The sequence below is a fragment of the Prionailurus bengalensis genome, chromosome D3 (genome assembly GCF_016509475.1).
Source record: "Prionailurus bengalensis isolate Pbe53 chromosome D3, Fcat_Pben_1.1_paternal_pri, whole genome shotgun sequence".
In the NCBI taxonomy this organism is placed as follows: domain Eukaryota; kingdom Metazoa; phylum Chordata; class Mammalia; order Carnivora; family Felidae; genus Prionailurus; species Prionailurus bengalensis.
The window spans coordinates 26,315,852-26,332,146 of record NC_057356.1 but is presented as its reverse complement, the minus strand read 5'-3'; the positions used below and the strand labels follow the sequence as shown (position 1 = coordinate 26,332,146).

The window sequence follows — 16,295 nt, the reverse complement described above, 5'->3', positions numbered from 1 at the left end:
AGTCTGTCTCCCCCGCAGTAAGAGATTACTGATGTCTCCACTCGGGTTTTTCATTCCTGTCTTTATTATAAATCCTGGATTCTCAAGGGTTTCCTTTTGTTAGCATGGCTTAGCGGTCAGCACAGCACCTTGAATTTTCGAGCCTTTACCTAATTCAAATGGAGCTACATGCGGGTTGGGAAATGTCATCTGATCGGACACTTACACTTGTGCCCCAGATTTTACTCTTTGGCTTCTCATAGATGTTCCGCCCATGTATGTGGCCTTACCTTTATTTATTTATTAATTTTTTAGTTTTTTTTTTTAATTTATGTTTGAGAGAAAGAGAAAGAGTACTAGCAGAGGAGAGGCAGAGAGAGAGGGAGACCCAGAGTCCGAAGCAGGCTCCAGGCTCTGAGCTGCCAGCACAGAGCCCTACACGGGGCTCGAACCCCCGAGCTATGAAATCATGGCCTGAGCCAAAGTCAGACGCTTAACCGATTGAGCCACCCAGGCGCCCGGGCCTTATGTTTGAATAGAGACGTCTAGATAGCTAAGGGCTCGGTCAGTGTCTCCTGTCCTGCGTGGAGCCCCGAGCACGTGTGCTTCCCTCCAGATTGCCCAAGAGTATGTGGGGGCTTATCAAGGCCCACATGACTGTCCATTCCCTGTATCTCCTCGTCAAGTTTCTGGCTGGTCAATGCCCATTTCTGGCCCCAATCCTGATGATAATATCAGGCTAGCTGTGCCACTGACCTTCTCCATTTCCTTGCTGCCAAGATCACCACTGTTTCTAACAACGATCCTGGGTGTGGGACTTGCCCGTACGTCCCTCTATGCAAGTGGGCCCCTTCTGGGAGCAAAGGCACTGGTTTTCACAGCTTGCCTCCTCCTGGTGGGATTACCACACTGCCAGAGTTTGATGGGGACCGGAGCAGCCCAGGTCAAGGTTGTCACAGTCTCCGACTGCTCTTACCGGAGATTCGATAGTTTCTCTTGCACAAATGCTTCCCTGTTGTATGCCCTTGCTCAATTTCCAGAGTATGGAACTTGTTGTTTCTGAAGATTGTATCCATTTTTATCACTATTTTTTTTTTGGTGGGGCGGGGGGCAGAGAATTTATCAAGTTCCTTCCTTCACCATTCCGTAAATCTTACGCCTACATGCTACCTTTGTGACCTTAAATCTCCACTCCATCCTTGGAGGATAGGGATAGGCATGATTACCCCATATCCTAGAAGAGGGTACGGAGGAGCAGAGAGCAGGTGTGGCTTGCTCAAGGCCACACAGCCACTGAGTAGTGGAGCTGGACAGGATCGTAGCATCAGAGGGCCGAGAACAAACTCAAGAATCTGATTCCCTGGAGTTGTGTCTTCCTCCACCATTTCCTAGTGCGTAATTTTTGGCGGGTCACTTCATTCAACTGGACCTCGCTCTCCTTGTCTGTAAAACGAGCATGAATTTGTACCTGTCACAGACGTTTGAAAATAAAATGAGGTGTGTGTAAAGCACTGAGAGCCATGCTCAGGCTCAAAAGCACAAGAGGAAACCATTTAACTGTTTCCTCGGGACAGGATGGCCAACATTGTAGGCAGCATTCCATATGGGGAGGGGCAGACCTCAAATATCTGAACAATTAGGGTGGGATCGCTGATTCCAGAAAGATGTGGGACCAGGGAGAGGTTTGTCACAGTAATCCGAATTCTTGCCCTGTCTTCCACCAACTGGCTGTTGGACAATGATTTACATTATGTAGAAACAAATGCAATCGCTGATAATTGACCTACATATGTGCCCATTTCATAAAGTTCCATCTGAGAGTAATACTCATTAGGATAACAATAACAGCAATTAAGTGCAACATCGCTTACAAAGACCTTTACGCATATTCTCAATGAATTGTCCCAACACCGTAAGGTCTAGGCAGGGAACCTTATTGCCATATTGCAAGAAAATGAGGGTCAGAAGCATTGTTCAATGACTGCAGCCACCCGGGGGCTCTATCACTTGGGACGTAAGCTTTCTTACCTGTAATATCAGGTCAGTGGAACAGAATGTCTTTGTTAGGCCTGATCTTCTTGGCTTTGCCATCTACAGGGCTCTAAGAAAGAGAGGGTACAGGCAAGAATCCTCGGATATTGGATGGCTGGGTGTGTGTTTTGGCAGTGTTTGGGTGTGCCCGAGAAATAGAAGCTTGGTTTATGTTCCATAGCACCTCTACCAAGTTTTGACCAAGACGGAGCCAGTGGGACTAGCTCAAGGTCATTAGGACTAGCTCATCATGTTTACTGAGCACTTACTATACGGTATGGAGCTCGCTGCAGGAGCAGCCACAGAATCTTCTGAAGCAGATGTGATCATTTCTTCCCCATCGTTCTGAAGAGAGACCCAGAGCTCCAAGTAAAGTGCTTATCCAAGGTCGCACAGTTCATGAGTGGTAAAACCAGGATCTCAGCCAAGGTGGATCTCCCTACAGGTCCTGAGTGTTCCCCCTCCTCAAACATCTACTCTGGATGCTACGTCCAAGGTCAACTTAGAAAAATTTCAGAAATTCACTGGCTGTAGCTTTCATTTAGTTTTCCTCCATCTGTCTTGTTTTCAGTCAATTTTTATTTTGTTTTGCTTTTGTGCAGAGAGGAAAGATGCTGTGTTTTGGATATATTGGTTTTTATGCATTTTGCTGCCTATAGCTCCCTTGGAACACTTTTTGGCTAACATGTCATAAGTGAAACCACTGAATTTTGGAAGGAGCATTATGGAATGTTCTTCCAGGAGGTCAAAGGAGGAAAATTGCTCCTAGATTATAGTCTTGGACCAGACTTTTAATATGCTTTTTTTTTTTTAAGCATCTTAGGAAATTTTCTGTGATGCTGACGACCCACGGAATTGAAACTCATCTACTAAATTACACCAGGCCCATAATACCTTTTGTTTCCTGAGTGTGGCAATTACTTTCCTGACAGTTTGTTCTGAAAATAGACTGATTTTCAGCGAATGGAAGGTCCATGAGGGGTGGTGTGGAGGTGGACTAGGAGGGGAATCGGAGGCCCAAAGGAACCAGGTGTGACCCGCATTTTTCTGAGGGCACAAATCTCCCCCCAGCGTTGTTTCAGACCCCGCAGACCTTGATGACAAAGGAAAATCCCATTAAGTGGCTGTGCTGTGGCCGATGCCATATTCAGGAAATCTCCCCCCGGTTGAATTTGTTTCTCCTGTGTGGGTCTGCCCTTCCCCCTCCATCCCGCACCCCTTCCACCTCTGCGGGATCCCTCATTTGTTTGCTCACTCAGCGATCGTATTCATTGAGCTCCTGCTGTATGCATAGACCGGTACCAGGTGCAGCAGAGGGAAATAAGGGATGAAGTGCAGGCTTCCCCCCAGACTCAAGGTCAGGCACGCGAGGTTAACAGCCATGTCATTTATTCAGCTGATATCTGTGAACGTGAGGCAGAGTCTTGGGCAAGAACAGCGAGGAAGGGACAGAGTGCTGGGGAGGCTGCTGCAGCCAACCTCAGTGACACAGCGCGTGAAGTTCCTAGTGTCCCTCTGAAGTTCCTGGGGTCCCTCTGGAGCCACCCTGGGCGTGTGAAGGGGTGATGTCATTGAGGTTGCCATGTGGCTCTACTGACCTTGATTCCAATCTGGCTCTGCCCGCATGTGACTTATAACCTTGGGGAAATGCCTTCGTGTTTTTTTTTTTTTTAATTTTTTAAGTTTACTTATTTGTTTATTTTGAGAGAGATGGAGACAGCGTGAGTGGGGGAGGCGCAGGGAGAGAAGGAGAGAGAGAATGCCAGGTGCTCTCCGTGCTGTCAGCGCAGCGCCCGACGCGGGACTTGAACTCACAAAACTGCGAGATCACACCCTGAGCTAAAACCAAGAGTCTCACGCTCACCCGGCTGAGCCATCCGGCGCCCCATCATTTTTTTAAATTTATTTATTTATTTTGAGAGAGGGAGAGAGACCGTGCGCGTGAGCAAGTGGGGGCGGGCAGAGAGAGAGGGAGAGAGAATCCCGAGCAGACTCTGAGCTGTCAGTACAGAGCCCGACGCGGGGCTCGAACCCACAAACCACGAGATCATGACCTGAGCCGAAATCGGATGCTTAACCGACCGAGCCACCCAGGCGTCCCTGCCTTCGTGTTTTAAAAATTGTGGTAAAATTTACATAACATGAAATGTGTTGTTTTAACTATTCTGAAATGTGCAGTTCGGGGGTATCAGGTACATTGACAGTGTTTGCACCCAGCACTACGGTCCACCTCCATGACACCTCATCTCGCAAGACTGGAACTCTGTCCCCAGTAAACACTAACTCCCCACTCCCCCTCCCCAGCCCGTGGCACCAGCGTTCTACTTTCTGTGTCTGTGAGTTTGATTAGCTAGGCACCTCGTGTAATGGGATCATCTGTCTTTGACTGGCTTATTTCAGTTAGCATCCTGCCCTCAGGGTTCATCCATGTTGCAGCAGGTGACAGAATCTCCTTCCCATTTAAAGCTGATTAATACCCCATTGGGTGTATATCCCACATTGTGTGAATCCATTCGCCTGTGGATGGACACTGGGTTACTTTCACCTTTTGGCTGTTGTGCATAACTCTGCCATGAACGCGGGTGTATCTGTTCAAGTCCCTGTTTTCACTCTTCTTGGGTATATACTCAGAAGGGGAATTGTTGGATCCCACTATAATTCTAGGTGTAATTAAAAAATTTTTTTAATGTGTATCATTTATTTTTGAGAGAGAGAGAGAGCACGAGAAGGGGAGGGATAGAGAGATAGAGAGAGAGGGAGACACAGATTCTGAAGCAGGCTCCAGGCTCTGAGCGGTCAGCACAGAACCCAACGCGGGGATAGAACTCACAGACCGTGAGATCATGACCTGAGCCGAAGTCAGACGCTTAACCAGCTGAGCTCCCCCAGGTGCCCCTCGAGGTTTAGTTTTTAGAGGAACTGCCATACCATCTTCCATAGCAGACACATCCTTCATTTATTCTTGTGTCTTTGGTTTTTTTCCTCTGTACGCGGGCACAGTAGTATGAGGACCCACCTCGGGTTGCTAGGGAGATGCCAGGAGATGGTATCCATGGTGTCCCAGCATGGGAGTGGATGGCATACAGTAGGCACTCAATACATGCTCATCTTTTGTCCTTGCCCGGGTGAGGTGGGGCTCAGTTGCTCAGACTCAAACACACGTGGAGCCGTCCTCTTTCCCAAGGCACCAGCCATCCAGCCAACCTGACTCCCGCTTTGGGAGCCTGCCTCATTCTGTCCATCTAACTTTTCTCCCCAGGCTGTGGACGAGCTCCTACAGACCCTGGATCTGGAGAAGAAGGCGGTGGTTGTTGGGCACAGCCAGGTGAGTAGAGCTTCCTTTTTATGTCACTCTGCTCATCCCATCAGGGACCCAGGTGAACCCTGATTCTGGTCCTACTGCATCATCCACGACCTGTGTGGGCCTCCTTTTCACCCAACTGACGACAGGGCTAGCGACTTTCTGCCCTGCCCGTCTTACAAGGCCAGGAAGATAAAGTGGTATTACGTGGGAGGCAACAACATTGGGGAATATCATTTGTTAGAGGTTACACTCCCAGGGACCTCAGCAGTCTGGAAGAGTTCACATCCTGGACCTCAGCAGGGATTTCCGAGCCTTAGAAAGAGCTGCCGTAAAAGCCGAGAAGAAGCACTCACCTTCACCCGGAGCCTGGTTAACTTTTACTTGGCAACCGACAGTACCCCGGCGAATAGTCCCAGCTGATTAGCAGCAGTAAGTGAAAAGTTAGGGCTCCGCGAGAAGGCACATGACATTAACGTTGAGGGAAATAACTTTTTTCAAACTGGTGTTGAGCCCAAGGCTTTTCCAATAACGCTTCAACATTTAGAGAAGAGGTTCACAGAGTCCGGATGTGCCTGTATAGCCTCCAAGTTTTCAAGCGGGAAAATATTGTATTTAGGGCTTCCCAAGGGGAGTCCCATCCTTTTGTGTTTGTGGAAGATCCCTTACCAGCTCCTGGAGCTAGTGTCCCATGGGCTCTGCTTTGGGAAGTAAACTCAAGGACCATGCGGCAGGCAGGGAGAATTGCAAAGTATAGAAACAGAAACTGGGGAGAAAACTGACCAAAGGGAAAATTGCCCTCCCACCCTCATCCCCTGATTGACTAACATCAACCAATAAACCTTTGTCGATCTCCTGCCACCTCCAGGCGCGAGGTGCTGGGGAAGGGCCCCGGTTCTCCAGAAACCCACCATGGTGGCATCATTGACCATTAGTCATTCTGGGGCCCCTGAGTAGCGTGTCCCATTGCACCTGCTTTGGCGAGCTCACGGGTTTTCATATAGTCATTGCCCCATAGACACGCAAGCCTCTTAGTCTACTGGCGTCTCAACCTGATTTATTCCACCCGGAGCTGGCAGCGACTGGGACTTCGCAGACCTTTCCAGTAGAAGGAAGGAACCTGTCAGTTGCTGGGCTTCCGCTTCACACATTGTTCCTCCTTTCCCTCAAAAGCTCCTGGGAGATAATTAGTAAATCCCTTCTTTCCAGGAGGGGAAGGTGCACCTCTGGGAAGTAAGCCCCCTTTCAAGGCCTTACGCTTATCTAGAAGACCAGTTACAGCTCCCGTGAAAGCCCGTATGGCCCTGGATCCATACACTCGAACACACACTCTTTACACACACTCTTTACACACACGTCGGTATGGCCCAGATTCAGAGGCCTTGTCCTTCAGCTCCAAGAACTTTATCCACGTAGACCAGCCGTTCTCAAAATACAGTCTCTAGACCAGCAGGATCCCCTGAGAGCTTGCTAGAAGCATAAACATTCAGCTACCCCCAGCGCAGACCTAGTGAATCTGAAACTCTGGGGGTAGGACCCAGAAGTCTGGGTTGCAGCAAACCCTCCCCGGGACTCCAGCACATGTTCAAGTTTGACAACCACTGGTCTAGATAACGACTCCGTTATTTCATGAATACAAAAATCAGTCTCTATGAGCCCGGCCGCTATTGTAGAGCAAGGAAGAAAACAGAGGCAAGAGAAGTCTTTGTACATACTTTCACAGAGTGAGGGCAAGAAATTTAGAAGCCGAGGGGCGCCTGGGTGGCGCAGTCGGTTAAGCGTCCGACTTCAGCCAGGTCACGATCTCGCGGTCCGGGAGTTCGAGCCCCGCGTCGGGCTCTGGGCTGATGGCTCAGAGCCTGGAGCCTGTTTCCGATTCTGTGTCTCCCTCTCTCTCTGCCCCTCCCCCGTTCATGCTCTGTCTCTCTCTGTCCCAAAAATAAATAAACGTTGAAAAAAAAAAAATTTAAAAAAAAAAAAAAAGAAATTTAGAAGCCGAAACATCCCAATTACAAACAAAACCAACACTGTTGTTCTCAAGTAATGCTCGGTGTTCGTTAAAACAGCAGTCGAGAGCAAATTAAAGTCAGCGTATCCTTTGGAAGCTAGGCTATTTTGCAATCTTTCAGGGCAGAGGAGGCACGGCAGGACTGGGCACTTCTTTTTTCTTTTCAAATATGTATTTATTTTGAGAGAGAGGAGAGAGCACCGGTGGGGAATGGGCTGACAGAGAATCCCAAGCACAGAGCCTGATGCTGGGCTTAAACTCACGAACTGTGAGATCATGACCTGAGCTGAAACCGAGAGTCGGACACTTAACTGCCTGGGCCACCCACCTGCCCCTCTGCTCCCCCGCTTTCTAATTATGAATCTCTAGGGACTGATTTAGCCTCTCTGAGCCTCTGTTCCCTCATCTGTAAAATGGAGCCACTGCTCCCCACCCCCCAGGTTGGCTGTGGGAAAGCAGTCAGTTGTCATCTACGTGTTGAATGCGTTTGTCACTGGGACAAGACGCTTATCAAATAGGATAAGATTTGAATGTTTCGAGAAGGAAACCCCTCTAATCCAGAAAATTACTAGGACAAAAACTAATTCCTCAGCAGTCCCAGATATGGGAGCTTCTGCCATATCAGAATTTTGAACCTTGGTCCTCAGTGTTTTTAGAGGAAAAACAGTTTGCATCGCGGTGGCCCCCGTAGATTTCCTTAAATGTGAGGATGTTGAGATGTTACACTCTGCTTGCGTCTGATAAGCCGCCGGACCCACGAAAGGCGAATAATTTAGACTTTTCTTTGTGATTCTCAGCCCCTGGTGCCTTATCGAGGCCTGTGCTGAGGGCCATGACATTTATGAAAAAGGTGGAATCCCACATGCAGTTGGCCTTCTGGTTGGCAATATGCTCTTTAAAGGGAAAAAAAAATCAAGATAAGATTCTGCAGAGCCGATGACTTATTCCCATTGTGTGTATGGTCGCTTCCAATTATCTTTTTAATGAAAGCTTCATACTTAATCAATAGTGGTTTTGGAAGCACCCGCCGCCTTTTGTAATATACGAACCAGGGCTGTCATCATTTTGATCATTGATTTTTTTTTATAGCAGCTTTTGGGACTCACTAGCTTGTGAAATTAATACAGTCATTATTGAGACAATCTGATAGGTAATGAGTCAGTCGTGTCTTTATTTCAGTGAGGCTAATTGTCTCGGTGGCTCTGGCTGATAGGAAGTGTCCTGTAAAGCCAGGGAAGGTTGCAAAACAGAGTTGGCACCGACTGGGCGTGCAGATTCTCATCCTCGCCTTGAGGAAGGGCTCTCTGTGGGACGGGCGGGGTGGCTGCCATTACAGCAAATAGGTTTAAGGGAATGGACAATCGATTGAGACCCTTTGTGCACCTGGAATCAAATTGCAATTCAACCCCAAACTTCAGGCATTTGTACGATAGCCAGTGAAGAAACGAAGCCTCGTGTTGACGTTGAGAATGGGTGCTGGAGGTGAACTTGGCTTTGTTGATCGCCTGCTGGGTGAACTTGAGTCAGTTACATAATCTCCCTGGGCCAATAGATTCCTCATAAGGTTGTTTTTATTATAATGGGACAGAGGAGAAAGAGCTTTGAAAAATCTAGATGCCATGCAAATGTTAATTGTATTCAGTGATAACTATAGTCCCGTCTGGAGTCAGACGGAGGGAAACATTTCTGCTGTTTCCGCTTGCTAGGGGAGGGTCATGGGGGAAATGCTATTGTCAGCCTTAGTCTTTCCTTCCATAAAATGGGGGGATCTCAATAACTACCCTACAGGATGATGTACATTCAGTACTTTACCTGCACGTATCAGGTGAAGTGGTTGGTTCCGATCTGCAACACTGATTGATAACGTCCCCAATTACTTGATAATATCACTAAGATGCAGTCATCCAGTGCCCCTAGAAAATTGCACATCTTTGGGGTGAGAAGCCACGTTTGGCAGAGAAACACGGCAGGCTGGTCATAAACATTAGCTTGACGAGGGCATGTGAAAAGCGTCCCCTGCCCCCGTCACCGACTCAAGTCCCAAGCTGCTAGGGCATCTTTCCTTTGACTCCGGGGAGGTAAGACTGACAGTAACCACCCTACCAGGTGGGCAGAGCAGGCCTGGCCCCAAAGCGTTAGGTTCTCAGAAAATCCTTCTGTGTGCCCCGCAGTATATTGAAGGCGGCCCTGCGGGGTGTCAAGGAGGCATTGATCACTTTGCTGCGGAAGGCCTCCATCCATTATGCATGAGCAGAGGCCTGGAAATCGTGGACCGCAAGCTGTTTTCTGTTAGGATGCCTGACCACCTTCTGTGGGTGGCACCAGCCTGACCCCCTCCTCCCCTGGCCGAGGAGGGCCACCCTCACTCCCTCCACATTCTCCGCCCCTCCTTATAAGGCAGGACCGAATATTTCCAGGGCACTGCTTCTCTCAGGGGGCCAGCGACACTTATCGGAAAGAACGTACAATCGCAGGCCTGCCACTAAATCCACGGATTCAGCCTTTCCTGGGGTGAAGCCTGGGAATCTGCATCTTCCACTGACTGCAAAGCAATTCTGGTGCAGAGACGTTTAGGCAGGTCCCTCCTGACAGTGGTTTTGAAATGAAGGTGTGCATGGTTCCCCTGAGGGTCACATTACAGTGTCGCTCTGATTCAGCAGGTGGGGTCCCAGATTCAGCATTTCTAACAAGCTCCCCGGTGGTGACAATGCCACTCCTGGGGACGGTGCTCTGAGCACCCAAGGGCTAGAAGAAGGAAAAGAGGACTCGTGAGGAGATAAGATGTTTTGACAATTTATGTTTTTGTTTTATTTTTGAGAGAGACAGAGCACAAGTGGGGGAGGGGCAGAGAGAGAGGGAGACACAGAATCCAAAGCAGGCTCCAGGCCCCGAGCTGTCAGCACAGAGCCTGACGCGGGGCTCGAACTCACAGAGTGCGAGATCATAACCTGAGCCGAAAGGACGCCCGAACGACTGAGCCACCCGGGGACCCCTGTTTTGACAATTTAGACCCTAAGTTGCAGGCAGCTGCTAACAAATATCTCGGTGGGGGAGGGGCGCAAGAAAACTGGGTTGAGTGGCAACCCCCTCTCTCTTCAGACCATCTGATTCAGCCGCACAGGAGTCACCGGTCACCTTTTGTGCCTCCAGGTTTTCCTTAAGGCAGGCGTGGTCTCCAGGCTTGAGAAGCAGCGGGAGAAGCTGGCGTCTCACAGCATCGTTTTATTCCAGGCAGCTTGTAAGGGCTTTCTGTCCCGGCAGGAATTCAAGAAGCTGAAGGTATGGCACCCAGTGAGCCTCGTCACCCCTGCAGAGGTGTGAGATCCCAGAAAAGCAGCATCCGAGCTGATCTGGGCGCGGTAACCTCGCGCTTCGCACACTCACGCTTGGGCATGAAACCCTGTGGGGTATTTCAGCATGCAGTTCCAGATCCAGTGGGTCTGGGGTGACCATGGGGCGGGGGAGGGGTGGTGGTCTGCAGGTCTCCCATGATGGTGCCAGTGCTGTCGGTCCATAGGCTCACCCCGAATGGGAGGACTTTAAAGTGACATTTTGCAAGATGTGATGATTGTTTCTAGGACGTTGACATCAAATGACCAATGATGTCAGACTTGATCTAGGTATCATGGGGGTGTCCAAGCCCTCCCGGGTCCGTTATGGTTTCAACCTGTTCCATCTCTGGAGAACTTGACTCTCATGGGCCAGCAGACAGGACATGACAGGACCTGGCCATTGAGGCTTTCGGGACTGAAGAGGCAGCTCAGAGTCCGCAGTCCTGAGCCACCCTGGAGACTGCATTTCCTTCCTCCCTGTAGCTTGTGCAGTAGAGAAATGCGTGCATGGTTCCCCTGAGCATCACATTATAGAGCACAGCTCTGGAGACGAACAGTGGAGACCCACCCCTTAGGAGCTAGGTCAAGGTGAAATGAGGTCATGCGTTCCGAGTCTAGTCCGTGCCCCAGACTGGCACACTGTTCAACAAATGCCAGCTCCCGTTACCTCCAGGTCCTCATTATTAAGTACTACCACTAGCATGGGGTCTCATTACATGTGCCCCCAGTTGATGCGAATTCGTAAATTCAAGTACACGTGCTTGGCAAAAGCAGAAAAAGGCGAGAACGTTAATAATTAAAATATTGTGGGCAACCCCACTGGCCCACTGCCTTCCAGTAGCTTATGCCTCAGAATGATTTAGAAGACAGGTTCATTAATGCCCTGGATTCTGTCTGCATCCAGACTTGCGGGGTTTCAAATCCCAACCCCACCACCGGGAAGCTGTGTGATATTGAGCAGGTGACCAGGGTTGGGGGGAGGGGGCGTCTCTGTGGCTCAGTTTCCCCATCTGTACCGGTGGTTCTCAAAGTATGGTCCCCAGACCAACAGCATCCACACCAACTGGGCACTCCTTAGCCATGCAAATTCTCCGGCCCCACCCCGACTTCCTCAATCAGACCGTCTGGGGGGTGGGGCCCAGCACTGGTGCTTTATTAAGCGCTCACTCAGGCTTGAGCAGCATGGGGTTCGTATTTAAATAACACTTAAAGTGATACCTGTCCCCTAAATATCAACCGGCAACACAATCATGGCCTTTGGATCTTGCGGGCAGTTTCAGGGACTTTCAAGGATCGTTTATTTATTTATTTTTTGTCTTTCGCGGTGATTTTGCGTCTGATGCCCTTACGAGAGGTGACTTCTCCTTCTTCTTAGGTCATGCAAGATTACGTTGTGGTATAATGTCTGAGGCCCAGAGCCCGACTCCATGGAAAGCTCTCAAAAAATATTTTTAATTAAAAAAAAAGTGTGCATTTACTTGTTTTTTTGAGTACAGTTGACACAATGTGACAGTTTCAGGGGCACAGCCTAGTGATTGGACAAGTCTACACGTGACGCTGTGCTCACATGGGCAGCTAGCTACTGGCCGTCACCAGACAATACTATTACAATACCATTGCAAAGAAGCTTCTTTTTTATCTTTTATATTAAATATAATTTATTGTCGAATTGGTTTCCATACAACACCCAGTGCTCGTCCCAACAGGTGCCCTCCTCCCTGCCCATCGCCCACTTTCCCCTCCCCCCCACCCCCCGTCAAAGAAGCTTTTTAAATGTGTGAGTTACCCAACCTCTTCCGTTAAGATATGGAACTCGCTTTTTCCAACCCCTTTCCCACCCCCTTTGCTCTCTTTCCTTTGCCTTTACCGGGTTGGGAAGGACCCCTCAAGTTTCTGGTTTCCCTTCCCCGCAGATTCGCCGCCTGGCTGCGCGGTGCATCCAGAAGAACGTGGCTGTGTTCCTGGCGGTCAAGGACTGGTCCTGGTGGCGGCTCCTCGGTTCCCTCCGGCCCCTGCTGAGTGCCACCATTGGGGATGAGCAGCTCCACGCCAAGGAGGTCGGTCCATGTGGCAGGCAAGACGCGGGGTGGCCCCGTCCTCACACCCCCATAGTAACGCTTGCTTCCAGACTCAGTGCCTCCACTCTGCGGATTCGTGATCCAGAAACGCTCTGCTCGGAAGCCTTGCTGCCGCCTTCCAGATACCACTCTGCTGTCATTAACACAGACACAGACCACCCTCCGTCCCACGTCCAGCTCTACACTGGGCTTGTGGGTGCTGGTCAGATACCCCATCACTACCCAGGGGCACACGAGCACTGACCGTGATGCTGGTCGTCCCAGGGAGACGTGGTGGTGGCATCTTGAGCCTTTTAACTTCTTACCTCTCCGAGAGGTGCTGACTGTCCCTTCCACCCCGGTGGCGCCCGCCTTCTGCAGGGAAACCGTTTTGATCGGTTTCTGGTTTATCCTGGCTGTTGTCTATTCTTGCAAAATTAGCCACTTCACACACATGCGCACAATGGCTTTGCACAGAGGTCTTCCTGATTCTCTTTCCGTGACAGCCTCCTACTCCTTTTTTTGGTGCGCATTCCATAGTTCATCCCAGGGGTCTGCTGTGGGGGAGGGGGGGCATTTAGGCTGTGCCTAACGACAGTACCGAAAGCGTAACGCAGAGCCACTGGCAGAGTGGTGGTCTTGGGGAGGAGGAAGAGCCAAGCTCCCCATGCCGCTCAGGCATACGCAGTCTTGGGTCGAGTAATGGACTCATTCTGAGGATCTGCGTTCCACCCCTTGACTGGGATGCTCATGCAAGCCCGGTGGCCCCAGACTTGCACGAGCAGAGACGCTGATATTCCGAAATGGGGAAAGAAAAAGTCCCTTGTGGGAACTTAGCATCTGGGCATCGTCACAGAGAGGCTGGCAGAATCCCTCGCTCTGTTCCCCCGGGACTCTTAACACATGCGGAAGCCCTGCCTCTGATCCAGGATGGCTTCTGTTAAGGTGTTTGCTTTTATAGGAGGAGCTCACAATGCTGAGACAGAAGCTAGAAAAATCGGAGAAGTCACGGAATGAACTCCGGCAGAATGCAGACCTGCTAGAGAGCAAGGTACCCTGTCCCTTCTGTGTGGGGTCCCCTGTGTGGGGTGACGTGTGTTGATGGGGCAGATTATGATGTGCCTGACACTGTGCTAAGTGCTTTACAAAATAGCCTCAAATAAAGGGTTTACAAATAACCCCTCAAAATAACCCTGTGGGGGCATACTGTCCTTGTCCCCATTTTACAGAGGAGGAGACTGAGGCTCTGGGATATTAAGTATCTCCCCAAGGCCACACAACTAGCATGCATAGTACTGAGATTCAAACCCATATCATCTGACTCCAAAGGGAAGAAGTTCTGGCATAAGTCACAAAAGCACAAATTGCGAGGAGAAAAAATGATACATTTGACTATATTAAAGTAATCAACTTCTGTTTATCCAAGCATAAAGGGAAGACACACTACATACTGGGCAGGGAAATTTACAACATGTGTAACCGGCAAAGGGTATTTGGACATATAAAGAGCTTTCTTAAATCAACTGGAAAAAGAGAAACACTCCAGTAGGAAAAAAAAAAATGGGCAAAAAGAGGAATTGGCAACTCCCAAGAGGAGAACTCTTGTTTCAAGAGTTCAAATGTTCTGGGCACCTGGGTGGCTCAGTCTGTTGAGCATCTGACTTCAGCTCAGGTCATGATTTCACAGTTTGTGGATTCAACCCCTGCATCGGCTCTGTGTAAACAGCTCAGAGCCTGGAGCCTGCTTCGGATTCTGTGTCTCCCTCTCTCTCTGCCCACACTCTCCCTCTCTCTATCAAAAATAAGTAAACATTAAAAAAAAAAAAGAGTTCAAATGTTCAGGAATCCAAATGGCCAATAGACTCATGAGCAGATGCTCAACCTAATTACCAATCAGGAAATGCAAATTAACACCACCCTAGGTACGGTTTTGCACCTAGGATTGGCAAAATCGAAGTCTGATGTAGCCACATATCGGCAAGGACGTGTAGCAGCAGGAAACCATATGCTGCCGTGGGAGTGTAATTCGATATTTGATCTCTTCACCCTTGAACAACTTAGGCTTGTCTCTGAAAGCTGACCCTGTCCATACTGTGTGCTCCAGCAATTCTGTGTGGAATATATTCTCACATATGTAAGAAAAGCCAAGAAGTATACAGGAACAGCATTGTCGTGTTGAAGAAATCTGAACCCCCAAATGGGAGTCTATCAATAAGAGAATGAATGAACCCATGTTGTTGTATTAAAGATTGAGCTGCCAAATAAACTCGAATAAAGAGGCAGGAAAACAATGGCCCAGGAGGCAGACCCAGTTTTCCACCTTTTTCTTTGTAAATAAAGTTTTATTGGCATACGGCCACGCCCACCCATTCGTGTGCAGTCTCCGGCAGCTTTCATGCTACGATGGCAGAGCTGAGCAGCTGTGACAGAGGCTCTGTGATGTACAAAGCCCAAAAGTATCGAACTCTTTATGGAAAAAGTTTCCTGACCCCTCAGCTAGAGATAGGTGACTCTACGTGGATTGCCCTCAAAAACATAACGCTGGAGAAAGATTATTTAAGTCACGAAAGAGTATTTGAAACATGATATCAAACATAATAATTTTTTAAAAATGCAGGCTGATACTGTATATTGCGTGGGGCATATACCGTATGATTGTGGTGTAAAGATATTTCCATGGGAATAATAACACCAGCTTTGGAGTAGTGGTCGCCTCTCATGGGTGGAGAGGAACATGTGATTGGAGATTACATCGGTGGGGATGGGGGTGTGATCACCGTGCTGAGGTCTTATTGTCTTTAGTTGGGTGTTGAGTTCACAGACTGGGGATGAGGACGGGAGCCAGAGAGTCCCTGCCCCCAGGGGACTACTGCAAATTTCAGATTCCTAAGCAAATTCATGCAGTGTAATGTGAGATGTGGTCGGGGAGCTGTGGGTAGATCACGGAAGAGCTGCGCACGGTAACTTGCTGTTCCGCTTAGTTTTTCAGGGCCAGGACTCTAGTAAGTCACTCGCCTGGGGCATGAAATTTAAAGGGGTGCCAGAAACTCAGCAAGAGAAATCATATTTCAATGCAGTGTCTTTTAAAATGTAAATGAATGCAAAAAAAAAAAAAAAAATCCACGATGAGCCAAATACCAAAATTTCAAATAAAGGAAGGACTGGTGGGCCGGGATTAAGGTGAGGGGTAAGTGAGAGAGTATGCACAGTGGGATCCTGTCTTCATTTAAATTTTTGATGTTTTATTCATCGCGGATTTTTGGCATGAATTTTGACTTTCTTAAATATTGCATTAGAATGCTATTTAATCTCGGTTTCTGGGTTTCTTGGCACTCCCTGAAATTCCGCACCCTGGGTGAGGGCTTTGCCCGTCTCATCCTTAGTCTCAGCTGACTTTTGAAGCCCTGGGCACCTCACAGGGTCCTGCTGAAGCTCAACTGTAGTCCAGTTTTATTCGCCTATTCAGCAAATGAGTATGAGCATCTCCCAGGCAGCAAGCATTCAGCTGGCCACCTCAAATGCAGCTAGGCAGAAGGCAAAGTCCCTGTCCTCATGAGGTCTCCAGGCCAATCGAGGGAGACAGACCA

General features: G+C 49.0%; 1 protein-coding gene across 2 annotated transcripts in view; it reads left to right on the top strand.

The window, feature by feature from the left end:
- Positions 1-16,295, top strand: part of MYO18B (myosin XVIIIB) — a 258,283-nt gene that overhangs the window by 97,727 nt on the left and 144,261 nt on the right. For both annotated transcript variants that reach the window (XM_043558069.1, XM_043558070.1), the window contains exons 22-25: positions 5,270-5,335; positions 10,470-10,598; positions 12,565-12,708; positions 13,670-13,759. In XM_043558069.1, coding sequence (XP_043414004.1) covers positions 5,270-5,335; positions 10,470-10,598; positions 12,565-12,708; positions 13,670-13,759 — 429 coding nt within the window. The remainder of the gene's footprint in view (positions 1-5,269; positions 5,336-10,469; positions 10,599-12,564; positions 12,709-13,669; positions 13,760-16,295) is intronic.